Here is a 23,518-nt window from a genome sequence, read left to right as displayed (position 1 = left end):
TGGTATGTGGGAAGTTCCCCAAGTTGCTCCTCAGTACCTCTTCAGCCTGTCAACGAACATGCAAAAGAGGCCCCAAATTTAACAGACCAGAATGAAGCGATAGGAAGGCGCTCCAGTGAGCAAAGTGAGAGTGCTGCCCCAGATTTTCCTGCCTGTTGTGTTGGCACTGTCTCTTTTTCTTTGGGTCCACCCCCCTTTGCTGGCCTCTCTCCCGGCCACCTGCTGGCAGCTGTGTGTGTGTGTCCTCTAGGGAGCAGGGACAGGCCTCTGCCGGCCGCATTCCTGTGGTGCTGTGCTGGGGAATGATCGCTGTCGGAGCCAAGTAGGCTCTGCTGACGGCAGCTCACCCAAGAATCAAGTGGCGGCCCAACTCCCCAGGCAGACAATCCAGTTGTTCCCTGGGGAGTGGAGCCAGAGAAGCGGCCACGCACAGCGTTCAGGGGGTGCAACCTTCTGACGGCCGCTCAGAGAGTCTGAGGTCATGGTGTTATCCCAGAGTCAGATCACTGGGCCTGCCTGGCACTGGTCACAGCTTTCCCTCCCCTGGCCTGTTAGTGCCAGCCCAACTCCCGCCTCAACTGTGACTCATTTGCAGAACTGAAGAGGACAGCTTCCCTCACGACTTGCCAGCCCCCTGATTCTTCAGACGTGACAGGCCCAGACTGAGGCAGCGGTCCCCGAGGAAGGCCGGCTGTCTTGCTCAGCAGAGACAACACAGCTAAAAGCTCTTTTTCACGTTAGGCAGTCCGTGCACTTGGTTAGACATTTAAAGATTGCAGTCACTCATCCAAAAAATCTGGGTCATCTTTTACGTAGAGCTTCACGTGTTGGAAGAACAGCCGTGCCCAGGGAGGAATGTTCCTGCTGCTGGCTGGGCCAAGGGAGCGGAGAGAGCACCTGCTGCGCCAGAGGGGGGAGGTGGGCCAACACGGGAGGGCTGGGAGCTCCCGGGGGCCTTGGCATTTCCACCCACACAGCCACTGGCTCCGCGGGCATTCTGGGTTCTGGCTGTCCTAGCTAAATGGTGCCAGTAATAGCTGCCTTGCGTGGATGTCATGAGAAGTGGTAGGTTTAAGTGTTAGGATCTCTGGGGTGATTTTTAGAGAATGTACCCTAACTGCAGTGAGAGAACTGGTCCGTACGGGGGCAGGGCTTCTTGGGGAGAGAAAGAGAAGTAGGGCTATGGGTAAGGGGGTTCGCCTTGTACCATGGATGGCTGAAAGGCAGGGCTCTTCCCAATATAGCCAGTCTTCACCCCATTTGCCTACTTCCTGAGGAGACATTTGTGCCAAGGAGGAGCCCTGAGCAGGGGTCAGAAGGCCATTCCTGCCCAAGAGCCTCCACTCACCAGCCCTGTGACCATGGCCAAGGCATGACACCTTGTTTCTTCATCTTTAACATTGAGCCCACAGCCCCTGCCACAGCATGGAGTTGTGAAACTCCCACGTTCAACACGGGTGATTCTGTTCGTGGTACCTAAGTGCGGTAAAAACCAAGTATTGCTATTGGGTGTTGTCATCTGCGGAGGCCAGCGTGGCTCTCTGTCCGCTGGCTTCAGGAATGGTTTGCTCATGTGCACATTGTGTGTCTGTGTGTGTGTGTGCGCACGCACGCATGCATGAAGTGTCTAAGTGCTGTGCCACTTGAAATGCCTGCCCCTCCTCGCACCCCCACCCAGCCCCAGTAGGATGGAGAGTAGGTAGAATGAAGGGAGGAGGCACAAGGGCTTTTCCCCACCAAGTGTCTTCCTGGTCGGCCTCTCTGGGACAGGAGACGAGGGAGGCCTGATGGCACCAAATCCCCTTTATGGTAGAGACTGATAAGCCAGGTTTTCACCTTCTCCCGGTCCCTGGCCCAGCGGTTGGGTGGGAGTAGGGAGAAGAGGTGAGCCTGGCCGGCCCCTTTCCCACTTGGGGAGGACTCTGCCTCTAGAGGCCTGTTGGTCAAGTTTGCAGGTGCAGGTCATCGTTAAATTGAGGCTTATGTGTTGTCCATGTCATGATGTCCCCCGGCCACTGCAAATAAATAAAGCCAGTTGTCACCGAGATCCTCAGAGCCCCTGGACGCCCTGCTGGGCCACGGGTTAGCAGATACTCTGCCTACGTCTTCACGCTCCCATGGCCGGCCCCGCACCTTTGGCCCAGCTGTGATGGGCCAGGTTATCCCAAAGGGAATAAGGCCGAGGCTGGATTTACAGGGAACTGGGAGCATCCCTCTTCCCAAATTCTCACCTTACATTAAAATTTTTGTCCGTGGGTTAGAGCGTGGACCACGGGCAAATCGCTGTTGCAGCTCCCGAGCAGCTTCACCCTCGACATCCTTCTCCACCAGCGGAGCTGCTGGGTCTGGATTAACTGTTCCTTCCATCACTAGGCAAGGTCCAGAGGGAGACGAGGAGGGGGGTGAACGTGGGTTCAGGAGCACCTGGTAGGAAGGAGCACCGCAGGCTGCTGGACAAGACCAACCTTTTCGACCTCGGGTGGGCTGCCGAGCCCTGCACCTCCCCCACCCCGGCACGCTGGCTCGGGGGCCCGAGGGCCAAAAGCAGGACCAAGGTGGTACCCGACATGTGTTCTCGGCTGTGCAGGTGGTTGGGAGTTGTGGGAGTTCAGGGTACAGAGCACCCCCTTCTCTCTTCCCGTGGACACCCTGCCCTGGTGGCAGCTGTTAGTGCTAAAAAGCAAAACAAGGAACGGCAACAAACTTTTGACGTATTCTTCAGCTTGCCGATTTTTGTATCCTCTCCAAACGGGATTTTTAGTATCGCTGTCAAGTAGATTTTGTTTCTTTAGAACATTTATCTGGTGTTAAACACGATTCTCTGTGTGTCTGTCAACTTCTCCCTGGATCCTGTCTTCTCATTTCTGGAGACACTGACCTCCACTCACGGTTTCTGCTCTGCTCGAGGCTCTAGATCCACCTCTGCACCCCATGCTTTTGACCCTAGAGTTCCCATTACCATTTTTTCTGGTCCCTGGTTTTGACACAACTGCTATTTGGTGCTGTGCCCCCAAGACCAGCAGCTTGCCTGCTCGCAGTATGCCAATTTCTGAGCTTCTGCCTCTGTACACAAAATTCTCCATATATCAAGAGATGTCCATGGAAACCAAAACAAAGAGGAAGCAAAGACTGCGTTCTGCAGTTTCTCTGGTGTTGGTCATGTTTTATGTCCATTCTGCTGCAAGTCATTCATGCCTCATGCCCGGACAGACATTTGCTGTAGGAAAGTCATCCCCACCTCTTGTCAGCAAGAAGCGGTTCCTGGAATGCAGCGGATTGCTAGTTTACTCTCATGGGATTCTCATCACTGGGGAGTAGTTCATTGCTATCAGAGGCAAATAACTTATTTAAAATAAAGCCACAGAAAGGAAGAAGAGAGTGTGCAGACCAGTTGAGGGGCAAAGGGCTGAACCAGATGACCTCTTGAATCTCCAAGTTCTGAGTCCCTTCTCCTCAGACACCAAGATGCTTCCTGAACCATCATGACTCGATAGGGTCTCTCCCTCCTCCGAACTTTGCATTCTTCTGTGTGCTCACTCTTAATGTTTACTGCCTGATAGATTATGTCTTGCGTGTGCGTCTTACTCCGTAAGTAGGTTGTGGGCTCCTTAATGACGAGGGGCTTCTGTAGCGCTCCTCAGCTCTCCTTTAGGACCTAAGACAGTGCCTCACACAGAGTAGATTAGTCACCAGTAGAGGTTAATTGCATCAGAAAATATCTTTAGTTGATGGGGCGCCTGAGTGGCTCAGTGGGTTAAGCCGCTGCCTTCGGCTCAGGTCATGATCTCAGGGTCCTGGGATCGAGTCCCGCATCGGGCTCTCTGCCCAGCAGGGAGCCTGCTTCCCTCCCTCTCTCTCTCTCTCAGCCTGCCACTCTATCTACTTGTGATCTCTGTCAAATAAATAAATAAAATCTTAAAAAAAAAAAAAATCTTTAGTTGAAATGGAATGAAAAGTCACTACCTAGAATAGTTGGGGAGCCATATCCTTTCCCTGGAAAGGTACAAGTAGATGCTGGATACCCACTTGCTTTCCTGAGTTAGAAGGTTGAGGTAGAAAATGTCAAATGTCTTTTCCACCCTGAGATTTTGTGATTCCATAAAGTGCAACTGTTGCTGCCACTGAGCCTAATGATGGAAAATGGTTTTGTTTTCTTTCTTCTTCTTCTTCTTTTTTTTTTTGGTTCATGGATAAATGACTATCTAGAAGCCACGTGGCTTTTCTTTTTGCTTTGTAGACCAAATGGTCCACAGGTTGGATGGATCTTTAACTAATATACTTCCCCAGCAGCATGTATTGCTCCCCAAGTCTAGTGATAGAGTATAGAAGATTGACATTTTATAACCCGCTGAGGTTTCAGCCCCTTAAAGAAGTCTCCCCTGAAGTGTGAGAAGCAGATGGTACTGAGAAAATATGCACATTTTATTATGCATTGCACATTTTACTTATTAGAATTTTTAGTATGATACCCTGCATTTTGAAAAGCCTAAAGATGCAAACAAAATGAAATTATTCATTGAAATATTTAAATCCGCTTACAGCAATTATATTGAAATATCAAAATTAAATCCTGCAGTCTGGAAGGTAAATTCCCATTGACCACCCACTTAGAAATCTGACTTTCAAAGGGAGGCTCTTCTCAAAAAAGAAGTGCTTGTTCGCGAGATGAAGTCAGGAAGGGAAGGCACCCTTGATGAGGTCCCACGGAGGCTGCACATCGCACTGCGGAGAGATGGTGGCAGGAGCGAGGGCAAGGGAACGTGCCGAATGCCTCCTGTCGGAAAGAAGAGCCAAGGAGGGAGTCTGAGTGTAGGTGCAGACATGCTTCTTCCCTTAACCCATTCCTGCCTCCCTTTGCTGCATGAGTCACCCACTCCTGGCCTTACCATTTGCCAGCCTTCACGCCCACAGAGAGCATGTGACGATTCCCACGCCACAGTGGGGGAACATTGTGGAGCTCTGGAAGAGGGGGTGCAGGGTAGCAGCGGAGAGCAAATATGTTTGGCATCTTAGGCACAACACCCTTCTTACCTTAAGGGTAACTTTAATGATCAGTGTGTATCAGCCAAGGCATCCAAAAGTTTTTCAGAAATCATCGAGTATAAAAACTCTTCTTCCAAACGTGCATTGCTCCCAATCTAGCAGCCCAGCAGCATGTCTTAGACTCAGCCCTGAGCACTGGAAGAGATCTTGAAGCTGGTCTCCTTCAGTCCCCTCTTCGCACTTGAATTCCCTCTCCTAACGGATGGCCGCGCGGCAGACAGCTGCGTCTAGTGGAGAGAGCTGGAGTTCTGGAATCAGATAGACCTAGAGCCAGATCCGGATCCTCGCTCTTTGTCTCTTTGACCTAGAACACATTACCTCATCTTTCTATACTTTGATTTCCTCAGCTCTCAGTGTGGGGCCACACCAACATTAAGAATGAGAGATGACACATTCAAGAGCTTAGCGCAGCCCCTGGGATTAGTAGGACTTCAGTGGGTAATGGCGGCTCTGCCATTGTGGGTGCAGCCCCCCCGTGAGCACCTCTGTGGTGAGAGTACTCCCGTTGTTGGCAGTCCTGGTGGTTAGAAGTTTCTGCCCCGTGTGGTGCTCAGTCCTCTCTCCTCCTCCGCCTCCCTGGTTCTGCCCCCTGGTTCCTCTCAGCCTCCCCCACAGAACAAATCTAAACCCTTTCCCACAGATGGTACTGCAGACATTTGAAGATAGTTCTAACAGCTCTCCTCAGTTTACTCTGGAATAAACCTATTTAGTTCCTCGAATCCTTCCACATGTCACTGGTTTTGATCTCACCCAGGACACTTCTAAGCCCTTTTCCCTAATACATGAGCATCCATGGAAAGACGCGAGGCAGCCACAGAGAATGGTGGAGATAGCAAGCCTGCCCGTACCGAAAAAGCCTGTCACTGTGTCTACAGCTCCCCTGAATGGTCTAATGCATACCCCACAAAGATACTTCATTTTCCCTGCTTTTTACCATAGTATCCTGAAATATGATCCTACTACCTTGGTGAGGAAAGGAGCATTATAGAAACCATATTGTCCGATGCTGAATTGGAAAAATTAGCCACCCCCCCATGGGACACCTGGGTGACTCAGTCAGTTAAGTATCTGCCTTCAGCTCACATCATAATCCCAGGGTCCTGGGATCGAGCCCCACATCAGGCTCTCTGCTCAGCAGGGAGTCTGCTTCTCCCTCTGCCCCTCACACCTCTCCCCCCCACCTTGCTTTCTTGTACTCTCTCATTCTCTCTCTCAAATAAATAAAATCTTAAAAAATGAAAAGTTAGCTTCCTCATAATTGTGATAGATTTGATGACATTGTTATACCTGTTCCCCATTTTTCACCTTCTGTGTGTCAGTGATATTCTTAATGTGACCTTAAAGTTCCTACTCTTTTGCTGGAGATTCAGCAGTATGACTTGCTTTGGCCAGCAGAACGAGGCAGAAGTGACAGCACGCCGCTTCCAAGCCTACGCTTAGGAGGCCTGCGTATTCCCAGTCACCCTTTCATGCCCCGCCGTCACCATGGAAGAACAGAGCTCAACCAGCCAGCTGGTCCTGGTTTGGGGGTGGGGGGAGGAGGCAGGGGGTCGCGTAACAGAGGCCCTCAGCAAAGCCCAGCCTTTCGCAGCTGACCCACCAGCCCGTTCACTCGAGAAAAAATAATTGAGTGCTGTTTTAAGTCACTGAGGTTTGGGGTGGTTTGTTATGTGGAATTTCCGTGGCAAGATATCACCGTTACAGAAATTGGGCCAGAAAACAGAGCGCAACGCTAACCAGTTCCAGGCAATTTCTGCACCAACACCTGTGCAGTGAGCATTTTCCCCACAAGCATTTTTGCTGCATAACTAATCAGATGAAAGACAATTTGGCCATGAAAGATAAAAATCTCACACACACACACACGGATATTCATTTAAAAGGACATGAGAGGGGCGCCTGGGTGGCTCAGTGGGTTAAGCCGCTGCCTTCGGCTCAGGTCATGATCCCAGGGTCTTGGGATCGAGTCCCGCATCGGGCTCTCTGCTCCGCAGGGAGCCTGCTTCCCTCTCTCTCTCTGCCTGCCTCTCTGCCTGCTTGTGATCTTTCTCTGTCAAATAAATTAAAAAAAAAAAAAAAAAGGACATGAGAAAACATGAAAACTGAATAACAAAATTAAAACGACTTTATTGCACAATACAAAACGTTTGAGTGTCTTTAACATGTGCCGTGGCAGTACCGTGCGGATAACTGAGTGTTTCTCTGTGCTGTAGCAAAGCACAGTCTTCAAAGTCTTTCCTACTATAGCTTTTTTTTTTTTCTTATGGATTTGTCTCCTTGCTAAAACATCCTCCATCAGGGGCGCCTGGGTGGCTTAGTTGGTTAAGCATCTGCCTTCTGCTCAGGTCATGATCTCGGGGTCGTGGGCTCAAGGCCTGCATTGGGCTCTCTGCTCGGCGGGGAGCCTGCATCTCCCTCTCCCACTCCCGCTGCTTATGTTCCCCCTCTCTGTGTCTCTGTCAAATAAATAAAATAGTCTTTAAAAAATAATAATAAAATAAAATATCCTCCATCATTAAGAGAGGTATCAGTTTCCAAATACCAGGATGCATATTTGTACCTGAGCTCCAGACCGCATTGTGAAGCCCTTCTCCACTCCTGTTTGTTCTTGGCATATTGTCCTGTGTCCGCTGACGGACATTCCAAGTTCTGTGGGAAACATGGGTTCAAAACTCGGTGCCACTGTATAGACCATTGTGAGGGCTGAGCTTCATCTCCTATAAAAATGGGGAGCACAGCAGCATGGAAAGATGAAGCCAAACTGTCAACTGGGGTTTTTTTGTTTTTTATCTTTTACAGCAAAATTGCCTTAGTTTTGCCTGTTACTTATGTGATGAAAAAGCTTGTGGCAAAGATGCTTATGATGAGAAATACCTGACATGATATCCACTGTGCCTCACTAAGCTGAGAAGAATTCATGAAAGATTAACGAAGTGAGGGCACCTGGGTGGCTCAGTCAGTTAAGCGTCTGCCTTCAACTCAGGTCATGGTCCTGGGGTCCAGCCCTGCATCGGGCTCCCTGCTCAGCAGGGAGTCAGCTTCTCCCTCTCCCTCTGTCCCTCCCTGTTGCTTATGTGCTCACACACTCTGTCTCTCTCTCCCCCAAATACAATTTTTTAAAAAATCTTTTAAAAAAAGAAGATGAACAAAACTATAACCAGCCTAACTGAATACTTCATAAAAATGATACGTCAAGTTGTAACCTCGAGGGTTTTTTGGTGAACTTCAGCCAAGAAGAAAAGAAATACATATATTATGTATATCATCAGTGAAATAGATAATGACAAAAGCAAAAGCAAATCCAATATCCAAAGACCTAAGAAAAGGGATGTCCTAGCTGATACATTTCACTCATTTACTCAACAGATGTTTATTGAATACCTGCCCTGTGTGCTCACTGTTCTAGGCCCTGGAAACAAGGTTGTGGGAGAAACAGGGCTGGGGTATCACACAGCTTGCATTCTAGGGGAGACTCAGAAAATAAAAATTTAAAAGATAACTTCTAATCCTGGTAAGTGCTACGAAGACTCTCGGGCAGGATAATGGCCACGTCAGCAGTTTAAGGAAGACCTCTCCGAGGATGTGACATCGAGGCTGAGACCAGAATGACGTGAAAGGCCGAGGGAAGAAAGGTCACACTGCGGGAAATATCAAATGCAAGTCTGTGAGTTAGGAAGAAACTTGGAGTCTCTGAGGTAGAAACAGAGGTATTTCCCCTCTGAAGAGGAGCGATGTGGTATGAAACGTGGGAGAGGTTAGAAGGGGCCAGAACACTGTGACCAGTGGGACATGTGGAGTTCCACTGGCCACAGCAAGGAGTCTGTGTTTCATTACAAGTGGAATGGAATCTGTTAAAGGGTATGAACCCCATGATCTGACTTACGGGCTGCCTCTTGGCTTCCGTGTGGAGGATGGACAAGAGAGGAAGCAGGGGGTCGTTTGGGTTCGTGCCTCATGGTGCTGGTTACAACTAGTCTGTGCAATGGCAAGGATAGGGAGAAATGGACTGGTCTGAGGCTCATTTTGGAAGTAGAATCAAGACCCGCTGATGGACTGGATGTGAGGGCAACTGAGAAATGAAGGATGACTTCTAGGTTTTCTGTTTGGGTAACTGAGGATGGTTGGTGGTGCCATTCCTGAGATGAGGAAGAATGGAGGAGCAATGGACTAGGGGGAGAGAGAGAGAGGTCAGGAGCTTTGATGGGATGAGTTAAGTTTGAAATTGGACCTCTGCGTTGCTTTGCCAAGGAGGATGTTGAACATGTCAGTTTGGTACTCAGACTAAAGATGGAATTTGGGCAGTCATCAGCAAATAGATGGCGTTTTCGCCAAAGAACTAGATGAGTTCACCCTAGAAAAGAAAGTTAAATTTTTTAAGTTAAAATTTAAGAAGTTTCAATTTTTTAAAACTGTTTTTAAAAGGAAGTAGGAGGGCTAAGCCACAGAGCACGGTGACATTTAAATGCTCTGCAGAGGAAGAGGAGACAGAAGAAGAGTGTGAGAGAGAAGCTGAGACAGTGTGATGTTATGGAAGCCAAGAGAAGAAAGTGTTCCAGGAAAGAGGACTGTCAACTTGGGTTGGGTTGGGTTGAATGCAACCTGAATCATGAAGTCAGACGAAGCCAGTGAAACAAACTTATTAGATTTGGCAACGTGGACCTGGTTGGTGGCATTGAAAATAAACTGTTCACTGGGATAACAGAGGTAGAAGTTAAAATGGTATGGTTGAAAATGGAATAGAAGGTGGGAAATTGATGAGAACAAAACTTTGCTATAAAGGGGAAGTCCTAGAGCTGGTGAGAGCCTAAGGTTTTGTTACACTGTGTTTTTTATTTTTTTTTAATGATTTTTATTTTTTTTAATTGTTCTTATTTTTTTAAAAGATTTTATTTATTTATCAGAGAGAAAGAGAGAGATCACAAGTAGACAGAGAGGCAGGCAGAGAAAGAGGGGGAAGCAGGCTCCCTGATGAGCAGAGAGCCTGGAGCGGGGCTCAGTCCCATGACCTTGAGATCATGACCTGAGCTGAAGGCAGAGGCTTAATGCACTGAGCCACCCAGGCGCCCCATGTTACACTGTGTTTAATGGCATGGGTGAGGAAAGCAGGAGAGGGAGAGGGAAGTGGATGATACAGGAGAGAATGTGGACGGAGGCAGTATCGGCATCCTCGCGAAAGAAGACTATGTGCCCAGTGGAAGCCACGGCCTCAGAACGGCCTCCCATGGAAACAGGGAGGGCAAGCAGGGGGAGCAACAGCACACACAAATCCGTGGATTTGGTGAGGGGAAGGTGAGCGATCTGGCCCATCAACGTGCAATTTCTCAATGAACTATGACTTTAGGTCATCATCTAGGGTGAGCCAGGACTTCCAAATCCGGAACCCAAGTGCACGGTGCCCTTCATTTATCATCCGGTGCCCTTGGAAAGAGTGAAAATAACAACCTCTTTTGCATAATGTGTTTTAAAGAGTTTTGAAGTGCTACAGCAAGTCATGTCCATTCTCTCCTTCGATGCTTTGCCCTGAGTCATCCAAGTTCCCATCAGAGAATCGAGTTCACACAGCTTGGTTGAAGGAGATCACTGAAGAGAAGGAACCGCTTACAGAGATGAGGGTGCAATTAAGGGATGCTGGACCCAGACTGTCACCAACCACATGTCATTGTCCCTCCCCCATGGCCCAGGGGTCCGTGAGGATCAGCAGGGTTAGATCTCGGTAAGAGCTGGGGTCATGAAGGATAGGCCGTTCACTGAAGAGACCTAGAGCTGCTATCAGGGAAGTGGCACAAAGCAGAGAGGGCACAAGAGAGAAGTACTGTGACGCCTCTCCCCTCCTGCCCCTTGCTGATGCTTCCCCGTGGCTGTGACTGAACCCACCTGGAAGCTGGCTGGCAAGGCTGAAGCAATCCATGCAACACAGCCCCTAACACTTCATGGTGTAAGTGTTGAAAAGATTTTGGAAGTCACTGCAAAGGGAATCTGTATACCCAGTGCCCATGTATAGAATGCATCTGACCATTTGGTACCTGCTGGGATTTGGAAAACCTAGCTAAGCATGATCTTGGAAATGAACCGTCATGGATGCTCGTAATCCAGCCATCATCTCCAATGTCACGTTTGCCTCTAGTCTTCCTCCTTTATTTTCATCTGGAGGCATTTTGCCCATAAAACTAGGAAAGCTTAGATTTCCCTCAATGGCAGGAATCCCTTCCAAGACTGTGAGAGAGCCCTAGAAATGTATTCCTATGGTCACCTGTTCTTGTAAATTTCTCAAAGTTTAGGTGTTTAACTGTAACCTCTTAAGACTATATATTTTTCACTCTGACCCTGGAAAGGACTCCCCCACCCCCCACCTTATATGCGCTTTGGGCTGCATAAAACTTGAGTGTGTTTCTGCTTTCAACAGAGACTCGAGTGTATGGTGCAAGGTTTATCCCTTTCCCAAGATCCTACCATCTTCCTGGCGGGGTGGTTAATGCATCAGGAGGGTAAGAAGCAAAGAAGGGGGTTTCATGGTGCTCAAGGCAGGGGGAGAAGGCAGTAAAGCGAGTGGCGAGGCCCCCACTCCAGCCTTCTACCTTCGAGTAATGGAGGCTGTCAGCAGGGGACTCCTTTCTCTCAGGGGGCCTTTCTCAGATGCTGCTTTTTGTGTTTTCAGATGCGGATGGAAACCTGTGTCGGAGTAACCAGCTGTTGCAAGTCATGCTGACCATGCACCGAATTATCATTTCCTCTGCCGAACTGCTCCAGAAAGTCATCACCCTATATCCTTTAGCACAGTGACAGCCGATTCCCCAGTGGGATTCATTCAGAAGTACCTTGAAGTTTGAAACTTGCTTTCGTTTTGAGTGATTTGGAACCACTCAGAGTGGTCAGTGGGTTCAAATGTCCTTTCGGAGGTAGGGGGGTTGTGCGTGGGGGTGTCGACGTGTGTCTGTGAGCACACAGGTGCACACATATGTGTCACTGCGGTTGGGCAGGGCAATATCGTCCGTGCCGATGGCTCGGGCAAGACGTCCAAGAAATCACTGGTCTTCAGTATGTCTGGCGAGTAAAAGTCCCTTTCCCGTAGGTTAGTCAGCATTCCTGTTCGTCCTGTGCAGGTTGCCATGGGTGCAGCCGTGACTGCAGTGATGAGCTGGCTGTCCTGTCCCATTCCGCCCCCTTTCCCCGGGCTCTGAGGAAGGGTCCATGACACCACAGTATCTGACGCGGCCGCTGGTGCTTTTATGCTTCAGGCAGAGGCGCTGGCTGTGGGCCAAGTAAACCCTGCTGGATTTTAACCTTCCTACAGGGTGTGACTCGAGTGGGATGGAGAGGAGCCTGCCCTCTCCCTCTCGCCACGAGGGACGCTGTAAGCCACAGGCCCGGGAGGAAGGACTGCAGGTGGGAGGAGACCGCGGAGCACCTGCAGCCCGTGCCCTTGGCACTGAGTCACGCCTGGTGGCTCTTCTCATTCTCATACCCCTCCCCTGGCTCCTTCCTTTTCGCCTCATGGCACACAGAAAAATAAAAGTCACCGGAAGAGACTGAGTTCTTCTCTAAACCTACTTACACATCTTCACTTCTCGTATCAAAGGATTCCAAGGGTGGAGTGTTGGCAGAGGTCTGTGTCGTAAGAGCTGCAGGTAATAAGTGGGTGTCTGGTCTGCAGAGAATTTTCAAGCCGTTATAAAGCTGACTCAGAGGCGGTTGACTTCTGTTAACTCCACGTACCAGCAGTTCTAAACAGTGTCAGCGGTTAAAACCTCCTCAGTGAGAAACTTGTTGCTCTAAGGACTGAATTGTGCCCCCGGACTGCCTCCACCCTGCGCAGAACCCGCTCCCTGCTCCCTTCCGCGCCCCGCAGGGTCTGACCCTTCCCCTGTGTCCCTTCTCCTCACTTTGACCTCTGCCCCTTCAGTGATACCTGCCCATCAATCTAAAACACATTCACCTCTCCCCAGCCTAAGAACTAATTCTCCACCCTGCCCTCCCTCCCCTGTTAGGGTTAGAAATTTGATGCACAAACCTCCTAAAATAGTCTGCATCACTATCTCCCGTCTCTTGACTCCCACTCTCTCCTTCACTCAGCTGGGGCCCCATCCCAGCATTCAGACTTTCCTCTGATGTCACCACTGGCCTTCTGGTGGCTCAGCCCCTTGGCTCTTTCCTGTCCCTGTTTACTCTGGGCTTTGTGGACACCCTTCCACCTCTCCAGAGCCTCCCCTTCTTGGGCGGCCAGTCCTCTGTCTGGCCTCCCATCTAGCCCCTTCTCTGAGCACCTCTCACACAGGGGGTCAGCGTCCTGGTGTCCTTCTTACTCTACCTCCTTCCCTGGGTGATTTCCCACCAGGATTTCCACCTCTGTCCCTCTGTGCTGTGGCCTTTCAAGTCTGTGTTTCTTGTATTGTTTTTTTAAATTAAGTTCAATTACCCAACACATAGTACATGATTAGTTTTTGGTATCGTGTTCAGGGATTCATCAGTTGCATATCACACCCAGTGCTCATCAGATCATGTGCCCTCCTTAATGCCCATCACCTGGTTACCCCATCCCCCCACCCCTCCCTTCTGCGGCCCTCAGTTTGTCTCAAGTCTGTATTTCTTTAGCCCAGACCGTTTTTATAAAAAATACTTGGACTAGTTTGTGCTGCAACACTTCCATCTTAATAAGCCCAAAACTTAATACATTTTCTCATCTTCATCCCCAATTACTACCCATTAATTCTGTTTTGACACCTGCATTTTCATTTTCAATTTCAGTTTGTGGTGTCCTTGCCCATCCACTTAGCCAAACCAGAAACCTCAGAGGTGCCCTTGACTCCTCCCCCTTTCACCTCCTACAGAGTCCATTACTCAATCCCAGGGCTTCTACCCCAGAAATGACTCTTAGCTGCTTTCTTATCTCCATCGCCTTGCTGCGGCCTTAATATGGGCTTGTGTCTTCTCTCCCAGGCCCCTCTCTGTCCGGACTGCTGTTCTCACCGGTGTGCTGCCCTCCCCACCTCCCACCCAGTTCATTACCCACCTCTGAAGTCACTTTCCTGAGAAGCAGACCATGAAGGCCATTGCTTCAGAGCCTCTGCAGACAGCAGGGGGATGCCCAACTCTCTCTGCAGCTCTCTCAGAGGGCCTGTCTCCCCCACATTGAACTTCCTGGTGCACCAGATGGAACGGGTCCTCTTACGGTTCCTGCGCCTGGAATAATCTTCCTCCCTCATTGCCTAGCACACTCTTTCCAGACCCCTCTGTGAAGTCTTTCCTGACATTGTCAGCCTGCCACACACCTCTCCCTTCTAAAAACACATGTAGTGAGCTTAGACAGTGCTTCGAAAATCTAATTCCTGTGCCTTTCGTTTCGTCTTGCCTAAGTGAGTGCCTCTCACATCTCTAGTCTGGATGTAATCTGCTTTGAAAAGCTTTTCATCTTCGATTGCAGAAAGTGCCAAGTATTTTTATTCTGTTAGCTAAATACATTGATGGACCCAGACTTCAGTCTGTAAGTTTTGCAGTGTGCTGCTTCCGTGCTCTGGCCTCTATAGGTGACTATTTCAGGGACGCCGCAGCAACTTTGTGTCTAGCTGTTGTAGTTTGAGTTGTTTTCGTATTGTAGAAAGTTACAAAGATACTAAAAATGTAATTATAAGTTACCTTAAGAAAAAAATGTAAATATATTTTTAACATAGATTTAGAAATCCGTACGCTGTAACTTACCTGTTTACCTGTCTCCCATAGTAGTCTGTCTGTCTGGCCCCCCTCAGGAACTAGGGCTTATTTATATTTGTTTCTCTATCTGCAATTTTATTTTTTCTTTGAGGTTAGGGTTCAGGGGAAACAGAGGTTTTGGATTTGTTTCTCTAGAACTTAGCTCAGGGGCCATCTCACGATAGTACATAATGAATGTTGCCTGACTATGGGAGCAAAACATTGGATACGCTTTCTGTATTGGGACTCTTAGGTGAGAAACGTAGGCTTTGTTCTGGGGCAGGGGAGCAAGAGTCTAAGAAGGGAATATGAAGAGAGACTGCCTGTCACTGAAACCCGGGTTAAACACTGACAGCAGAACAATTTTTTCTTCATGCTTAAGGTCTCTGTTTCTGACCTGGAGGTAATAGAATTACTAGTTAAGTAAGTTCATGGTTTCCTGATGCTTCCTGGTTTTTCATAATTAAAAAGATTTTAAAACATGCTTTGAATGGCTTAAATGCCTGAAAAGTACAGTCAGAACCACACAGTCAGAATACTGGCTGTGGAGAGAAAGAAGATGTGTGGAGCCTGAGTCTTCCGGCAGTGACATGAACCCCTGCGAGGTGGATGCCGGAGCCTCTGATACCCGCCTCCACGTGCTGGGCTTTCGCTTCAGGGCCCCAAGTGAGAAAGCGGGCGCCTGGCCTCACTTCAGGGCTCCCTTTGTTGTAGCTTAGGGGCTCTGATGAGGGAGGTGCTCTGCGCTCCTGCCCAGCGTCCTGCCCTGCGCAGGGAGCGCTCCTGTGCATACTGAGCCATTCACTCAGGCCCTACCCACAGGCTCGGCCACGCGCCGCCATTGCGCACCAGCGCGCACCGCCGGCCTTGCACCGCACTCAGGGGCCGCTGCCTCCGCTGCCTCCGCTGCTGCCGAGCACGGCAGGGATGGACAGTGGCAGGGAGCCACCAGCTAAAAGCTCTGCGGTAAAAGGCACTGTGAGAGCTACTTGGCTGTTGTAAAAGAGAAGTGCGTTTTGCGTCCCTTCTTCATTAAAAGGGGAAGAATAAAATGTCAACAAGTGCATCAAATAATAAAAACACAGAATCTGGGCCATATTTATCTAGAATGTGCCCTGTGCTTGGAGCTCTTTGCATTGAAGGCACGCACTTCCTCAGTGATATGGACTAAAGATAAAGTCCTTGTTTTCACTTTTAGCTTTTATGCCTAAAGAAAAGGCAGGCGTCAGACAGAGCCTTTTATTTCATCCAGTTTGCCAGTTGCCTGGACTTTTTTTTTTTTTTTCTGTGTTGCTGTGCATGTGCGTTTTTGTGGGTTTTTTGTTTGTTTTGATGCTTTTGAGGATAGATATTATAGGCATTAAATCTATTAAAAATTTAGTTTTTAAACTAAAGTGATTTTTATTAAAAGTACAAATTTTACAGCCCTAGCTCTTCTTTAGGCCGGCTTCAAGTTTAGTTTGCAAATACAATTCTTTCTATATATTTAGCATGTTTCTCCTAGCGTTTTTAAGGGGCCTTGAAAAATGTTTGGTTAATTTGAATAATGCTAATTAACTAAATACTTCTGATGGTTGTAAACTACAGTTATGAATTTTACATTTTGGATGATTTTTAAATACTTCAGATGCCTTCCGGAATTCTAAATAGTTTTTTATAACTATTAAAGTTATAGACAGATAACATCATTTTAGAAGTTCCAAAATTTCAATTTAAAACCACAAGTTTGAAGCACTTAATTATATATTCTAAAGGGAAGTTTCGAGACTCTCATCCTAGTATGCTTTTTAAACATTACAGGGATATAAAATCCCCAAATGCTCAGATTCCTTCCTAATCAAAAGTACGGATCCTAAGATGTGAACTTTGGCTTTGCTATGTTTACCTCTACATTTTCCCAGGTTTAAAATACACATGCTCCCCTTGAAGGAAGACCACTCCACCCAGTTACTCGAGCTCTCTGCTAGCCTGCTCACTGGACTCCTGGAAGGGGCCCTGCAGGAATTCGCTAAACCGCGTACCGCAGTTAGGATGGCACAGTGTTTAGAAGAGAGAACGGGTACAGCCTCACAGGGCACATGGTGCACATAGCCTGATTCCTCAGTCTAGTGACCAGGGGTGGTAGACCCACCCAGGGTACCACTGGATTGGATTTTGCAATTCTTTGGCTTGTAAAATGAATGAAATGCTCTCTACAGAGCTCTCAGGAGTTCAACATAATGTGATCTTACTGCTCTTTCGTATTCTTAGGATGGCCGCATTCTCATGGAATATTCCAAGTTCCACGGACCCTTAAACGTGATCTTGGATCGCATTTTCGATTATTCACATAGCTTTGTCTCACTTGCCCTCACTTCCAAGGTCTGTCTGCTGACCTCCTCCAGGCATAGATTATCGTTTTTCACATTACTGCTCTTAATTATCATGACAGTAGAGCTGAATATTTATTCGTTCCTCTCCTAATTCACTGCACAAATTGTTTATCCATTCTTCAACACACTTTAAGAGAGAAGAAGGGGCTTTTCTGTTGAGATTGTTTCAGTGGGACTCCTAATCTCTTGGGCACTGGCAGGAGGTCATGTGCCCCGTCTTCAGTTCATATAGGCTCCTTATGCCAGAACCTTCCCACACTGCTGGCTTCCTACTTCCCCTTCTGCAAAGAAGATTTGGGGACATCTTTCCATAAGGAGGTGTGGACTCCACAGAAAGTCCCCATCATCACCCAGGTAGTAATTCACACGCAGCTGCACGTATCAAAATGGTTTTATCCTATGGTCAGAAAAATAAGAAAATATTGGTGCGGGGTGTTTTAGCAAATACTTCCAAAGATGAGGTGTTGTTTGGTTTCTATGACAAAGGCTTTTATTTCCCTTAACTATAGCCCTACTTATAAGGATGCCTTGGCGAAGAATTCCCCAGGGCTTTGCCTGAAAATCTGCTATTTTGTAAGGTAATGTTTCTGTGTGTAGTTGGGACTTGTGGAGTAGGGTGAAATGAAAGCCTGAAGCACAGGATTCTAGTTCTTTCCTCATGCTCCCCATCTTTCCTGTACCGTCTATAGGACAGCTCTGGACAGACTGGAAAGGGCGGTGCAGCCTACTGGAGATTCCTTATTGGAACACGGTTTTGGCTGGTGTACTTGAGCTTAATATTTGATACTGACATTTTATTCAGTCTTAAAGCATTTTTGTATCAAATGGCATAGGGAGAGATACAGAGATAATGAAGGACCTCTTTGTCATTTCGTTTTGTTCCTAATTATTAAAATAATACAGCTTATATTAGAGCATTTTGAAAATTCAGTAAAGAGTATAACTGTAGTAGTAGTTACCCATATCCCACTGCCTATTTTGGAATATTTCCTTTGTCAGTTTTCTAAGCAGTTTTATTTTTCTTTTAAACATAGTTGAGATCAAAATACATTTTGTATCCTGTATTTTTCACTTAATTTTATATCCTAGGAATCTTCTTTAGTCATTAAAAGCTTTTTTGTGGACATTATTTTTCATGGTAATATATTGTAAGATACGAGAAAGTGTGATTTACAGATTCACTCCCCCATCTTTGGACATTTGGTTTTTCTGCAACCATACTCCTAGTAATTATCTCTGATACACATGATTGTGCCTAAATCTTTGCCGTGGCTTTTTCTGCTGTGCTGTGCCTATCCTGTCAAAGCATATGGTGTGTGGAAGGGCAGAGGACTCTCAGCAGGTGGTTTTCTTTCCATCCCCCACACCATCACCCCACCCCCTTATATTCTGTATATAGAATTTACATTCTATATTCCCAGGCACATAGAAGGACAAAGCAGCCTCTGTCTTTTTCTGATTCCTCTTCATGGGAGGAACCCACCAAAAAGCACGAGTCCTTGGCTTCAGTTTTGGATTGTTGTTGTTGTTGTTTTAACTCCCTCCCGCAGGTACTGGATAACAGAATTCTGGATCATGTTTAAAACGGATGCCAGCTTGACAGACACCATGGAGGAGTTTCAGGAACTGGTGAAGGCTAGTGGTGAGGAGTTACACTGCCGCCTCATCGACACAACTCAAATGTGAGTGTCAAGGTTTTGACTGTTCTTTCCAGACCACCTTACGTGTACAAAAACCTGCTCAGACAGGTTCAAATTGTATCCCCAAAGGGAAAAGACTGATGTTTAGCAGAAAAGCAGAGAGCTCCCCCCTCCTCCCCACCCCCGTGATAAAGCTGTGAGTGACTAATATCAAAGAGCGGGTAAAAAAAAAGCCCCAGTGAAGAAGAAATCAGGTAGCAAGATAGTGACTAAAATGTATCCAGATCATGAGAAACTGAAAGTACCACCCCTAGAAGGTTCCTCAGCAGCTACAGCCTGGGGGAAGGGACTGCTGAGAAATGGATTGAGTGGTGGGTTTCTAATCTATGGGGATGTCTACAAGAGACACTTAGACTTGCAGAGATGGGAAGGCTCACGGGAATAGTTCAGATTATTCCTTGGGTTTCTTATCTATGATATTGGTGCCCTCTGTAAAAATGAGGGCCTTTCCTGATTTTGAGAGAGGACAGTCATGGCTAAAGTTTTTTGCAACATGACCACTTTATTTTGCAATGATAGAAATCCCTAGGACATAGAATTCTAGGATTGAAGCATATTCTAGAGATCATGTCATGCAACATCCGGGGAACCAAAGGCTTGGCAAGGTCGTCTGGGGTCACACAGCAGCAGAGCAGAAGCTGGACTCGGGCAGTCCTCTATGCACTGAGCCACAGCCCCACAGAATTGACTTCAGAATCACACTGAATCGTCCTGGATACCTCTCTGTGGATGCCAGTTTAGATTCCCTGTACTTCTCTGCTTAGAATTTACAACTTGAAAGATAAAAGAAAATTTCAAAGTAACAGTGTTCTTATTTTAAAGCTGTAGAACGTGGGGCACGGGGCAGTTCTCAGACCCTGATCTCCTTGTCCTAGGGTGTCCCTAGCTGACTGTCATCTCCCAAGATTTTCCATAGTATATTCTTAAGGAAGCAGTCAGTGGGATATTGTCCAACCAAATATACTTGAGGAATAATGAGTTAATCTTCCCTTTGGTACTCACTCTGTAACATGTTATAACATGTATAATGGGGCTACAGAATTTGTAACCTTTCCCAAACTCACTTGACCACAGAACCCTGTGTCAAGGGACAAGGTTCTCATCAATACCAGTTTGGTAAACAGATCTGTATCCTGCTACCTCTCAAAATGCTGCTTCCTTTTGCTTCCTTAGTGAAAGCAATTGAAACTAAGAAATACATGGGTCAATTCTAAGAAAATGTGGGGGTGGAGGGCACTCTAGAGATAGCTAGCCTTCCTTGGTCATTTTCTCAGCTGGGAATATTTGAGGAAAATGCCCCAAGTCTGCCCAGAGTGGTGACATGTTCCTACACGATTCCCTGCATCATGGCTTCTCATCTCTGTGCTTCTCTGTGCTCTCCTGGCATGAAAGCTGCCCTACCACCTTGAGATAGAGTCCCCATCACCCTCCTAAGAAAGAAGGAACCCACAGAAGGCACGGAGAGAGCAGAGATGCCAGGGGCTAGACAAAGGAGAGCAAGGACCAAAGGCCAGGAAACTGTGACCCATGCCTGAGACTGTCCTTCCCGCGGCCTTAAAGTAAAAACATTTTACCCAGGTCTCATGATGTGTTCAGAAGGTTCACTGAAAACCAGCAAGGCTTTCCTACTTGGTGCCATAGGACAGAAAAAAAAAAAAAAAAAAAAAAAAAAAAAAGTGATTGGGGGAAACCATTTAATGCTTTGTTTTGGCCGAGGAAAGTTAGCTAATTAATGGTGCTTTGTATCTCCTTGTGGGAAATGTGAATGAACTTACTTGAATTAAAAAAGTAATTTTGATTTACTTTTCCCCATTTTCTCCCTTTCATGTTTACCCACAAAAGCAATGCCCGTGACTGGTCCAGGAAACTGACTCAAAGGATAAAATCAAACACCAGCAAGAAACGTAAAGTTTCCCTGCTCTTTGACCATCTGGAACCAGAGGAGCTGTCGGAGCACCTCACCTACCTGGAGTTCAAGTCTTTCCGGAGGATATCCGTATGTATTTAAGGAGCAGGAAAAGAACTTACCTCGGTTATTCAGAAAATGAGAGAAATTCAATGGCCCGTCTACCCTGGATCTCCCCTCAGGGATGGTCAACTTTCCCGTCAGACTTAGTGTAGTCTGGAAAATGAGTACACTAGAAATTCCTTTGTAGCTGAGCTGTGCTCTCCTTCTCCCATCCTCCGTGCCACCCCACCACTCACTCCAGTGCCAGTACTGTGGGCACACGGGACACCCTGCACACAGACACACACACGTGTGCGTACCGCATACACACCCTCACACAGACAAACCTTACCCTCATAACCATTAAGCTTCCAGAATTTTTTTTAATTTTCCTTAAAAAAAAAAATAGGGATATGACTTCTCAGAGTTTTATTGGAAGAGGCTTTGAATGGCTCAGGGAAATCCCAAAATAAAGTAGATGCTAATGGTCTAACCCAGAATATACGTAAGTTCTTGAAGTAGTGCCGACCGGGCCCAGCGGTCACCCATGATTCTAGATCTAAACCAGGCTGCCCCAGATCTTGCTCCTTAAAACTCTGTATGTGATACCCAAGAGAACTTGTCAACATGTCAGATCAACAGATCCCCACCAGCCAGTGGGCTTACCTGAGAAGTGACACCCTTAGCCCACTCAGGGCCCACCACTCCCAGAGGTACATACAAGCTTCGGCTTTTCTCTAAAAATAGAGCGTAGCTAGCTGTTGGATGTGTTTCTTGGAATGACCTGGGTTCCCCAGTTGTGGGGATGGGTGCTGCTCAGAAAGGGGTCTAAACAAAGTCACTTAGCTCATCACAGTCAGAGCTGGGGCTGGAGTCACATGCCTCCTGGTCACTCAGCTCCAATTTGTATCTGGAAGAAGGACAAACCAGGTTTCAGAGTTTTTTTCTCCCATGATGTTGACGTCGTCCTGTTTTCTCACAGTGGTTGGGCTGTTTGACCGTGACCCCCCTACCCTCAGCTCCCATGTGGAAACAAGCCACCAAGCCCTCCAGGGCCCCCTACCCCCCCCCCCCCCCCCCCCCCCCGGCTCCGGCACTCCCAAACAAAACCACAGGCCCCTATTAGGAAGCTCCACCTGGGGAGTTTCCATCTGGCAGTGCGGCTCCTGTCACAGGGAAGGACACTGAAAAGAGCCCTTGAGCACACAGCGGTGTGAGCCATGCGGGGTCCCAGCAGGCAGGGCGGCTCCTGCAGCCTCCAGGAGGCTCAGCTCCACAGAAGTGGGAGTGAAGGGCCCCGAGCACTAGGACTAAGCACTAGTGCTCCCCCAGGTGGAGGCCGTGCTCCCTTTGCCAATGAAAACGTCCCTTTGAACTTTCTTTTGGGCGGCATCATCCCCTCCTAGGAGAGGATTTGGGTGGGTGGGTGGGTGGGGGATTTTTTCATTTTCCTACACAGTTCTAAGCAGTTTCCCCAAATATGTTCCTTCAGTGTAGTTGGAGGGAAATTTCTGTCTGCTGTGAACAGAGTGGCATTTGATATTTTCTGCTAATTATAGGCCTTATTATAGGACTTATTCTAAAAACTAAGTGGTTTTGATGTTTTATTTACAGTGGGAGGGGTATATCCATGTATTCACTGGAGAAAGTCATGGGAGCTTTCTCTCGGAACCAAGAAGACTGCTTACGTATCCCTCTTGAGTCATTTTTGCTCATATTTTTCCACCCAGCAGCAATCACTGGCTCCCCCAGGTCTGATTTCTAAGGGGGCGGGTGGTTCAGAAGCAGAGAGCTCCACAGAGCTGAGAAACCGCACCAAAAGCTTCCCCCGAGCAGATGGCTCCTCCCTCTTGGTTGTACCATTTGAACAGGGGATCGTCAGGGAGAGTCCTTGCTTAGCCAGTGACCTGCCCAGAGAGCTCCCCTTTCACAGGAGCTGACCGCTGCCAGCCCTAGTCAGTGTCACTGTCCAGTTGGAAAACTCTGGCCACTGCACAACAGCCAGCCACACGGCCTCTGCTCCAGCTGGTGAGTCAAAGGGAAGCCAAACAGTTTGTTGTCACTCGAGGTTGATTATCCTGTCACTGCCACCTCACAGGTGCAGCACTCTGAAAAGTTAAAGTGCTTTCAGACATTGTTATGTTCATAACAGTTCCCTGACTTAGGGCAGAGTTTATGATCCCACTTTCAAGAAAACAGGTGCAGGTACACGGGGTGGGAGGAGAGTGAGGGGAGATTTTTTTCCCTTTAACTTCATCAACAGAGTTCAAGCTAGTAAAGATCTTACTCAATGTATGATGGGTTTATTGGGCCATAAACCCATTGTAGGTTGAAAATATCACAAGTTGAAGACACATTTAACACTTCTAACCTGCCAGCATCATACACAGCTCAGCTTAGCCCGCCTTCAGTGCGCTCAGAACACTTACATTAGGGGTGCCTGGGTGGCTCAGTGGGTTAAGCCTCTGCCTTCAGCTCACGTCATGATCTCAGGGTCCTGGGATCGAGTCCCACATCAGGTTCTCTGCTCAGCGGGAAGCCTGCTCCCCACCCCCCCGGCCTGCCTCTCTGCCTACTTGTGATCTTGTGTGTCAAATAAATAAAATCTTAAAAAAAAAAAAACAACACTTACATTAGCCCACAGTTGGGCAGAATCATCTGATGCAAAGCCTATCTGTAATAAAATGTTGAGTATCTCCCGTGATTTACTAATACTGTACTGAAAGTCAAAAAGTTTATAGGAGTACAAGATGGTTGTAGGCATATCAGTT

The 23,518-nt window shown here is 47.6% G+C and overlaps 1 protein-coding gene across 2 annotated transcripts in view; it reads left to right on the top strand.

Annotated features, from left to right (window-relative positions):
- The window catches only part of RASGRP1 (RAS guanyl releasing protein 1), an 85,801-nt gene that overhangs the window by 37,329 nt on the left and 24,954 nt on the right, over positions 1-23,518 (top strand). For both annotated transcript variants that reach the window (XR_006818656.1, XM_046007971.1), the window contains exons 3-6: positions 11,699-11,804; positions 17,615-17,677; positions 18,650-18,781; positions 20,642-20,795. Coding sequence is in view for 1 of the 2 variants with exons in the window: in XM_046007971.1 (XP_045863927.1) it covers positions 11,699-11,804; positions 17,615-17,677; positions 18,650-18,781; positions 20,642-20,795 (455 nt within the window). In the remaining variant the exon portion in view is untranslated. The remainder of the gene's footprint in view (positions 1-11,698; positions 11,805-17,614; positions 17,678-18,649; positions 18,782-20,641; positions 20,796-23,518) is intronic.

The sequence above is a fragment of the Meles meles genome, chromosome 6 (assembly GCF_922984935.1).
Source record: "Meles meles chromosome 6, mMelMel3.1 paternal haplotype, whole genome shotgun sequence".
In the NCBI taxonomy this organism is placed as follows: domain Eukaryota; kingdom Metazoa; phylum Chordata; class Mammalia; order Carnivora; family Mustelidae; genus Meles; species Meles meles.
Note: the sequence above shows the minus strand (reverse complement) of the source record. Positions and strands in the feature narration are given on the sequence as shown.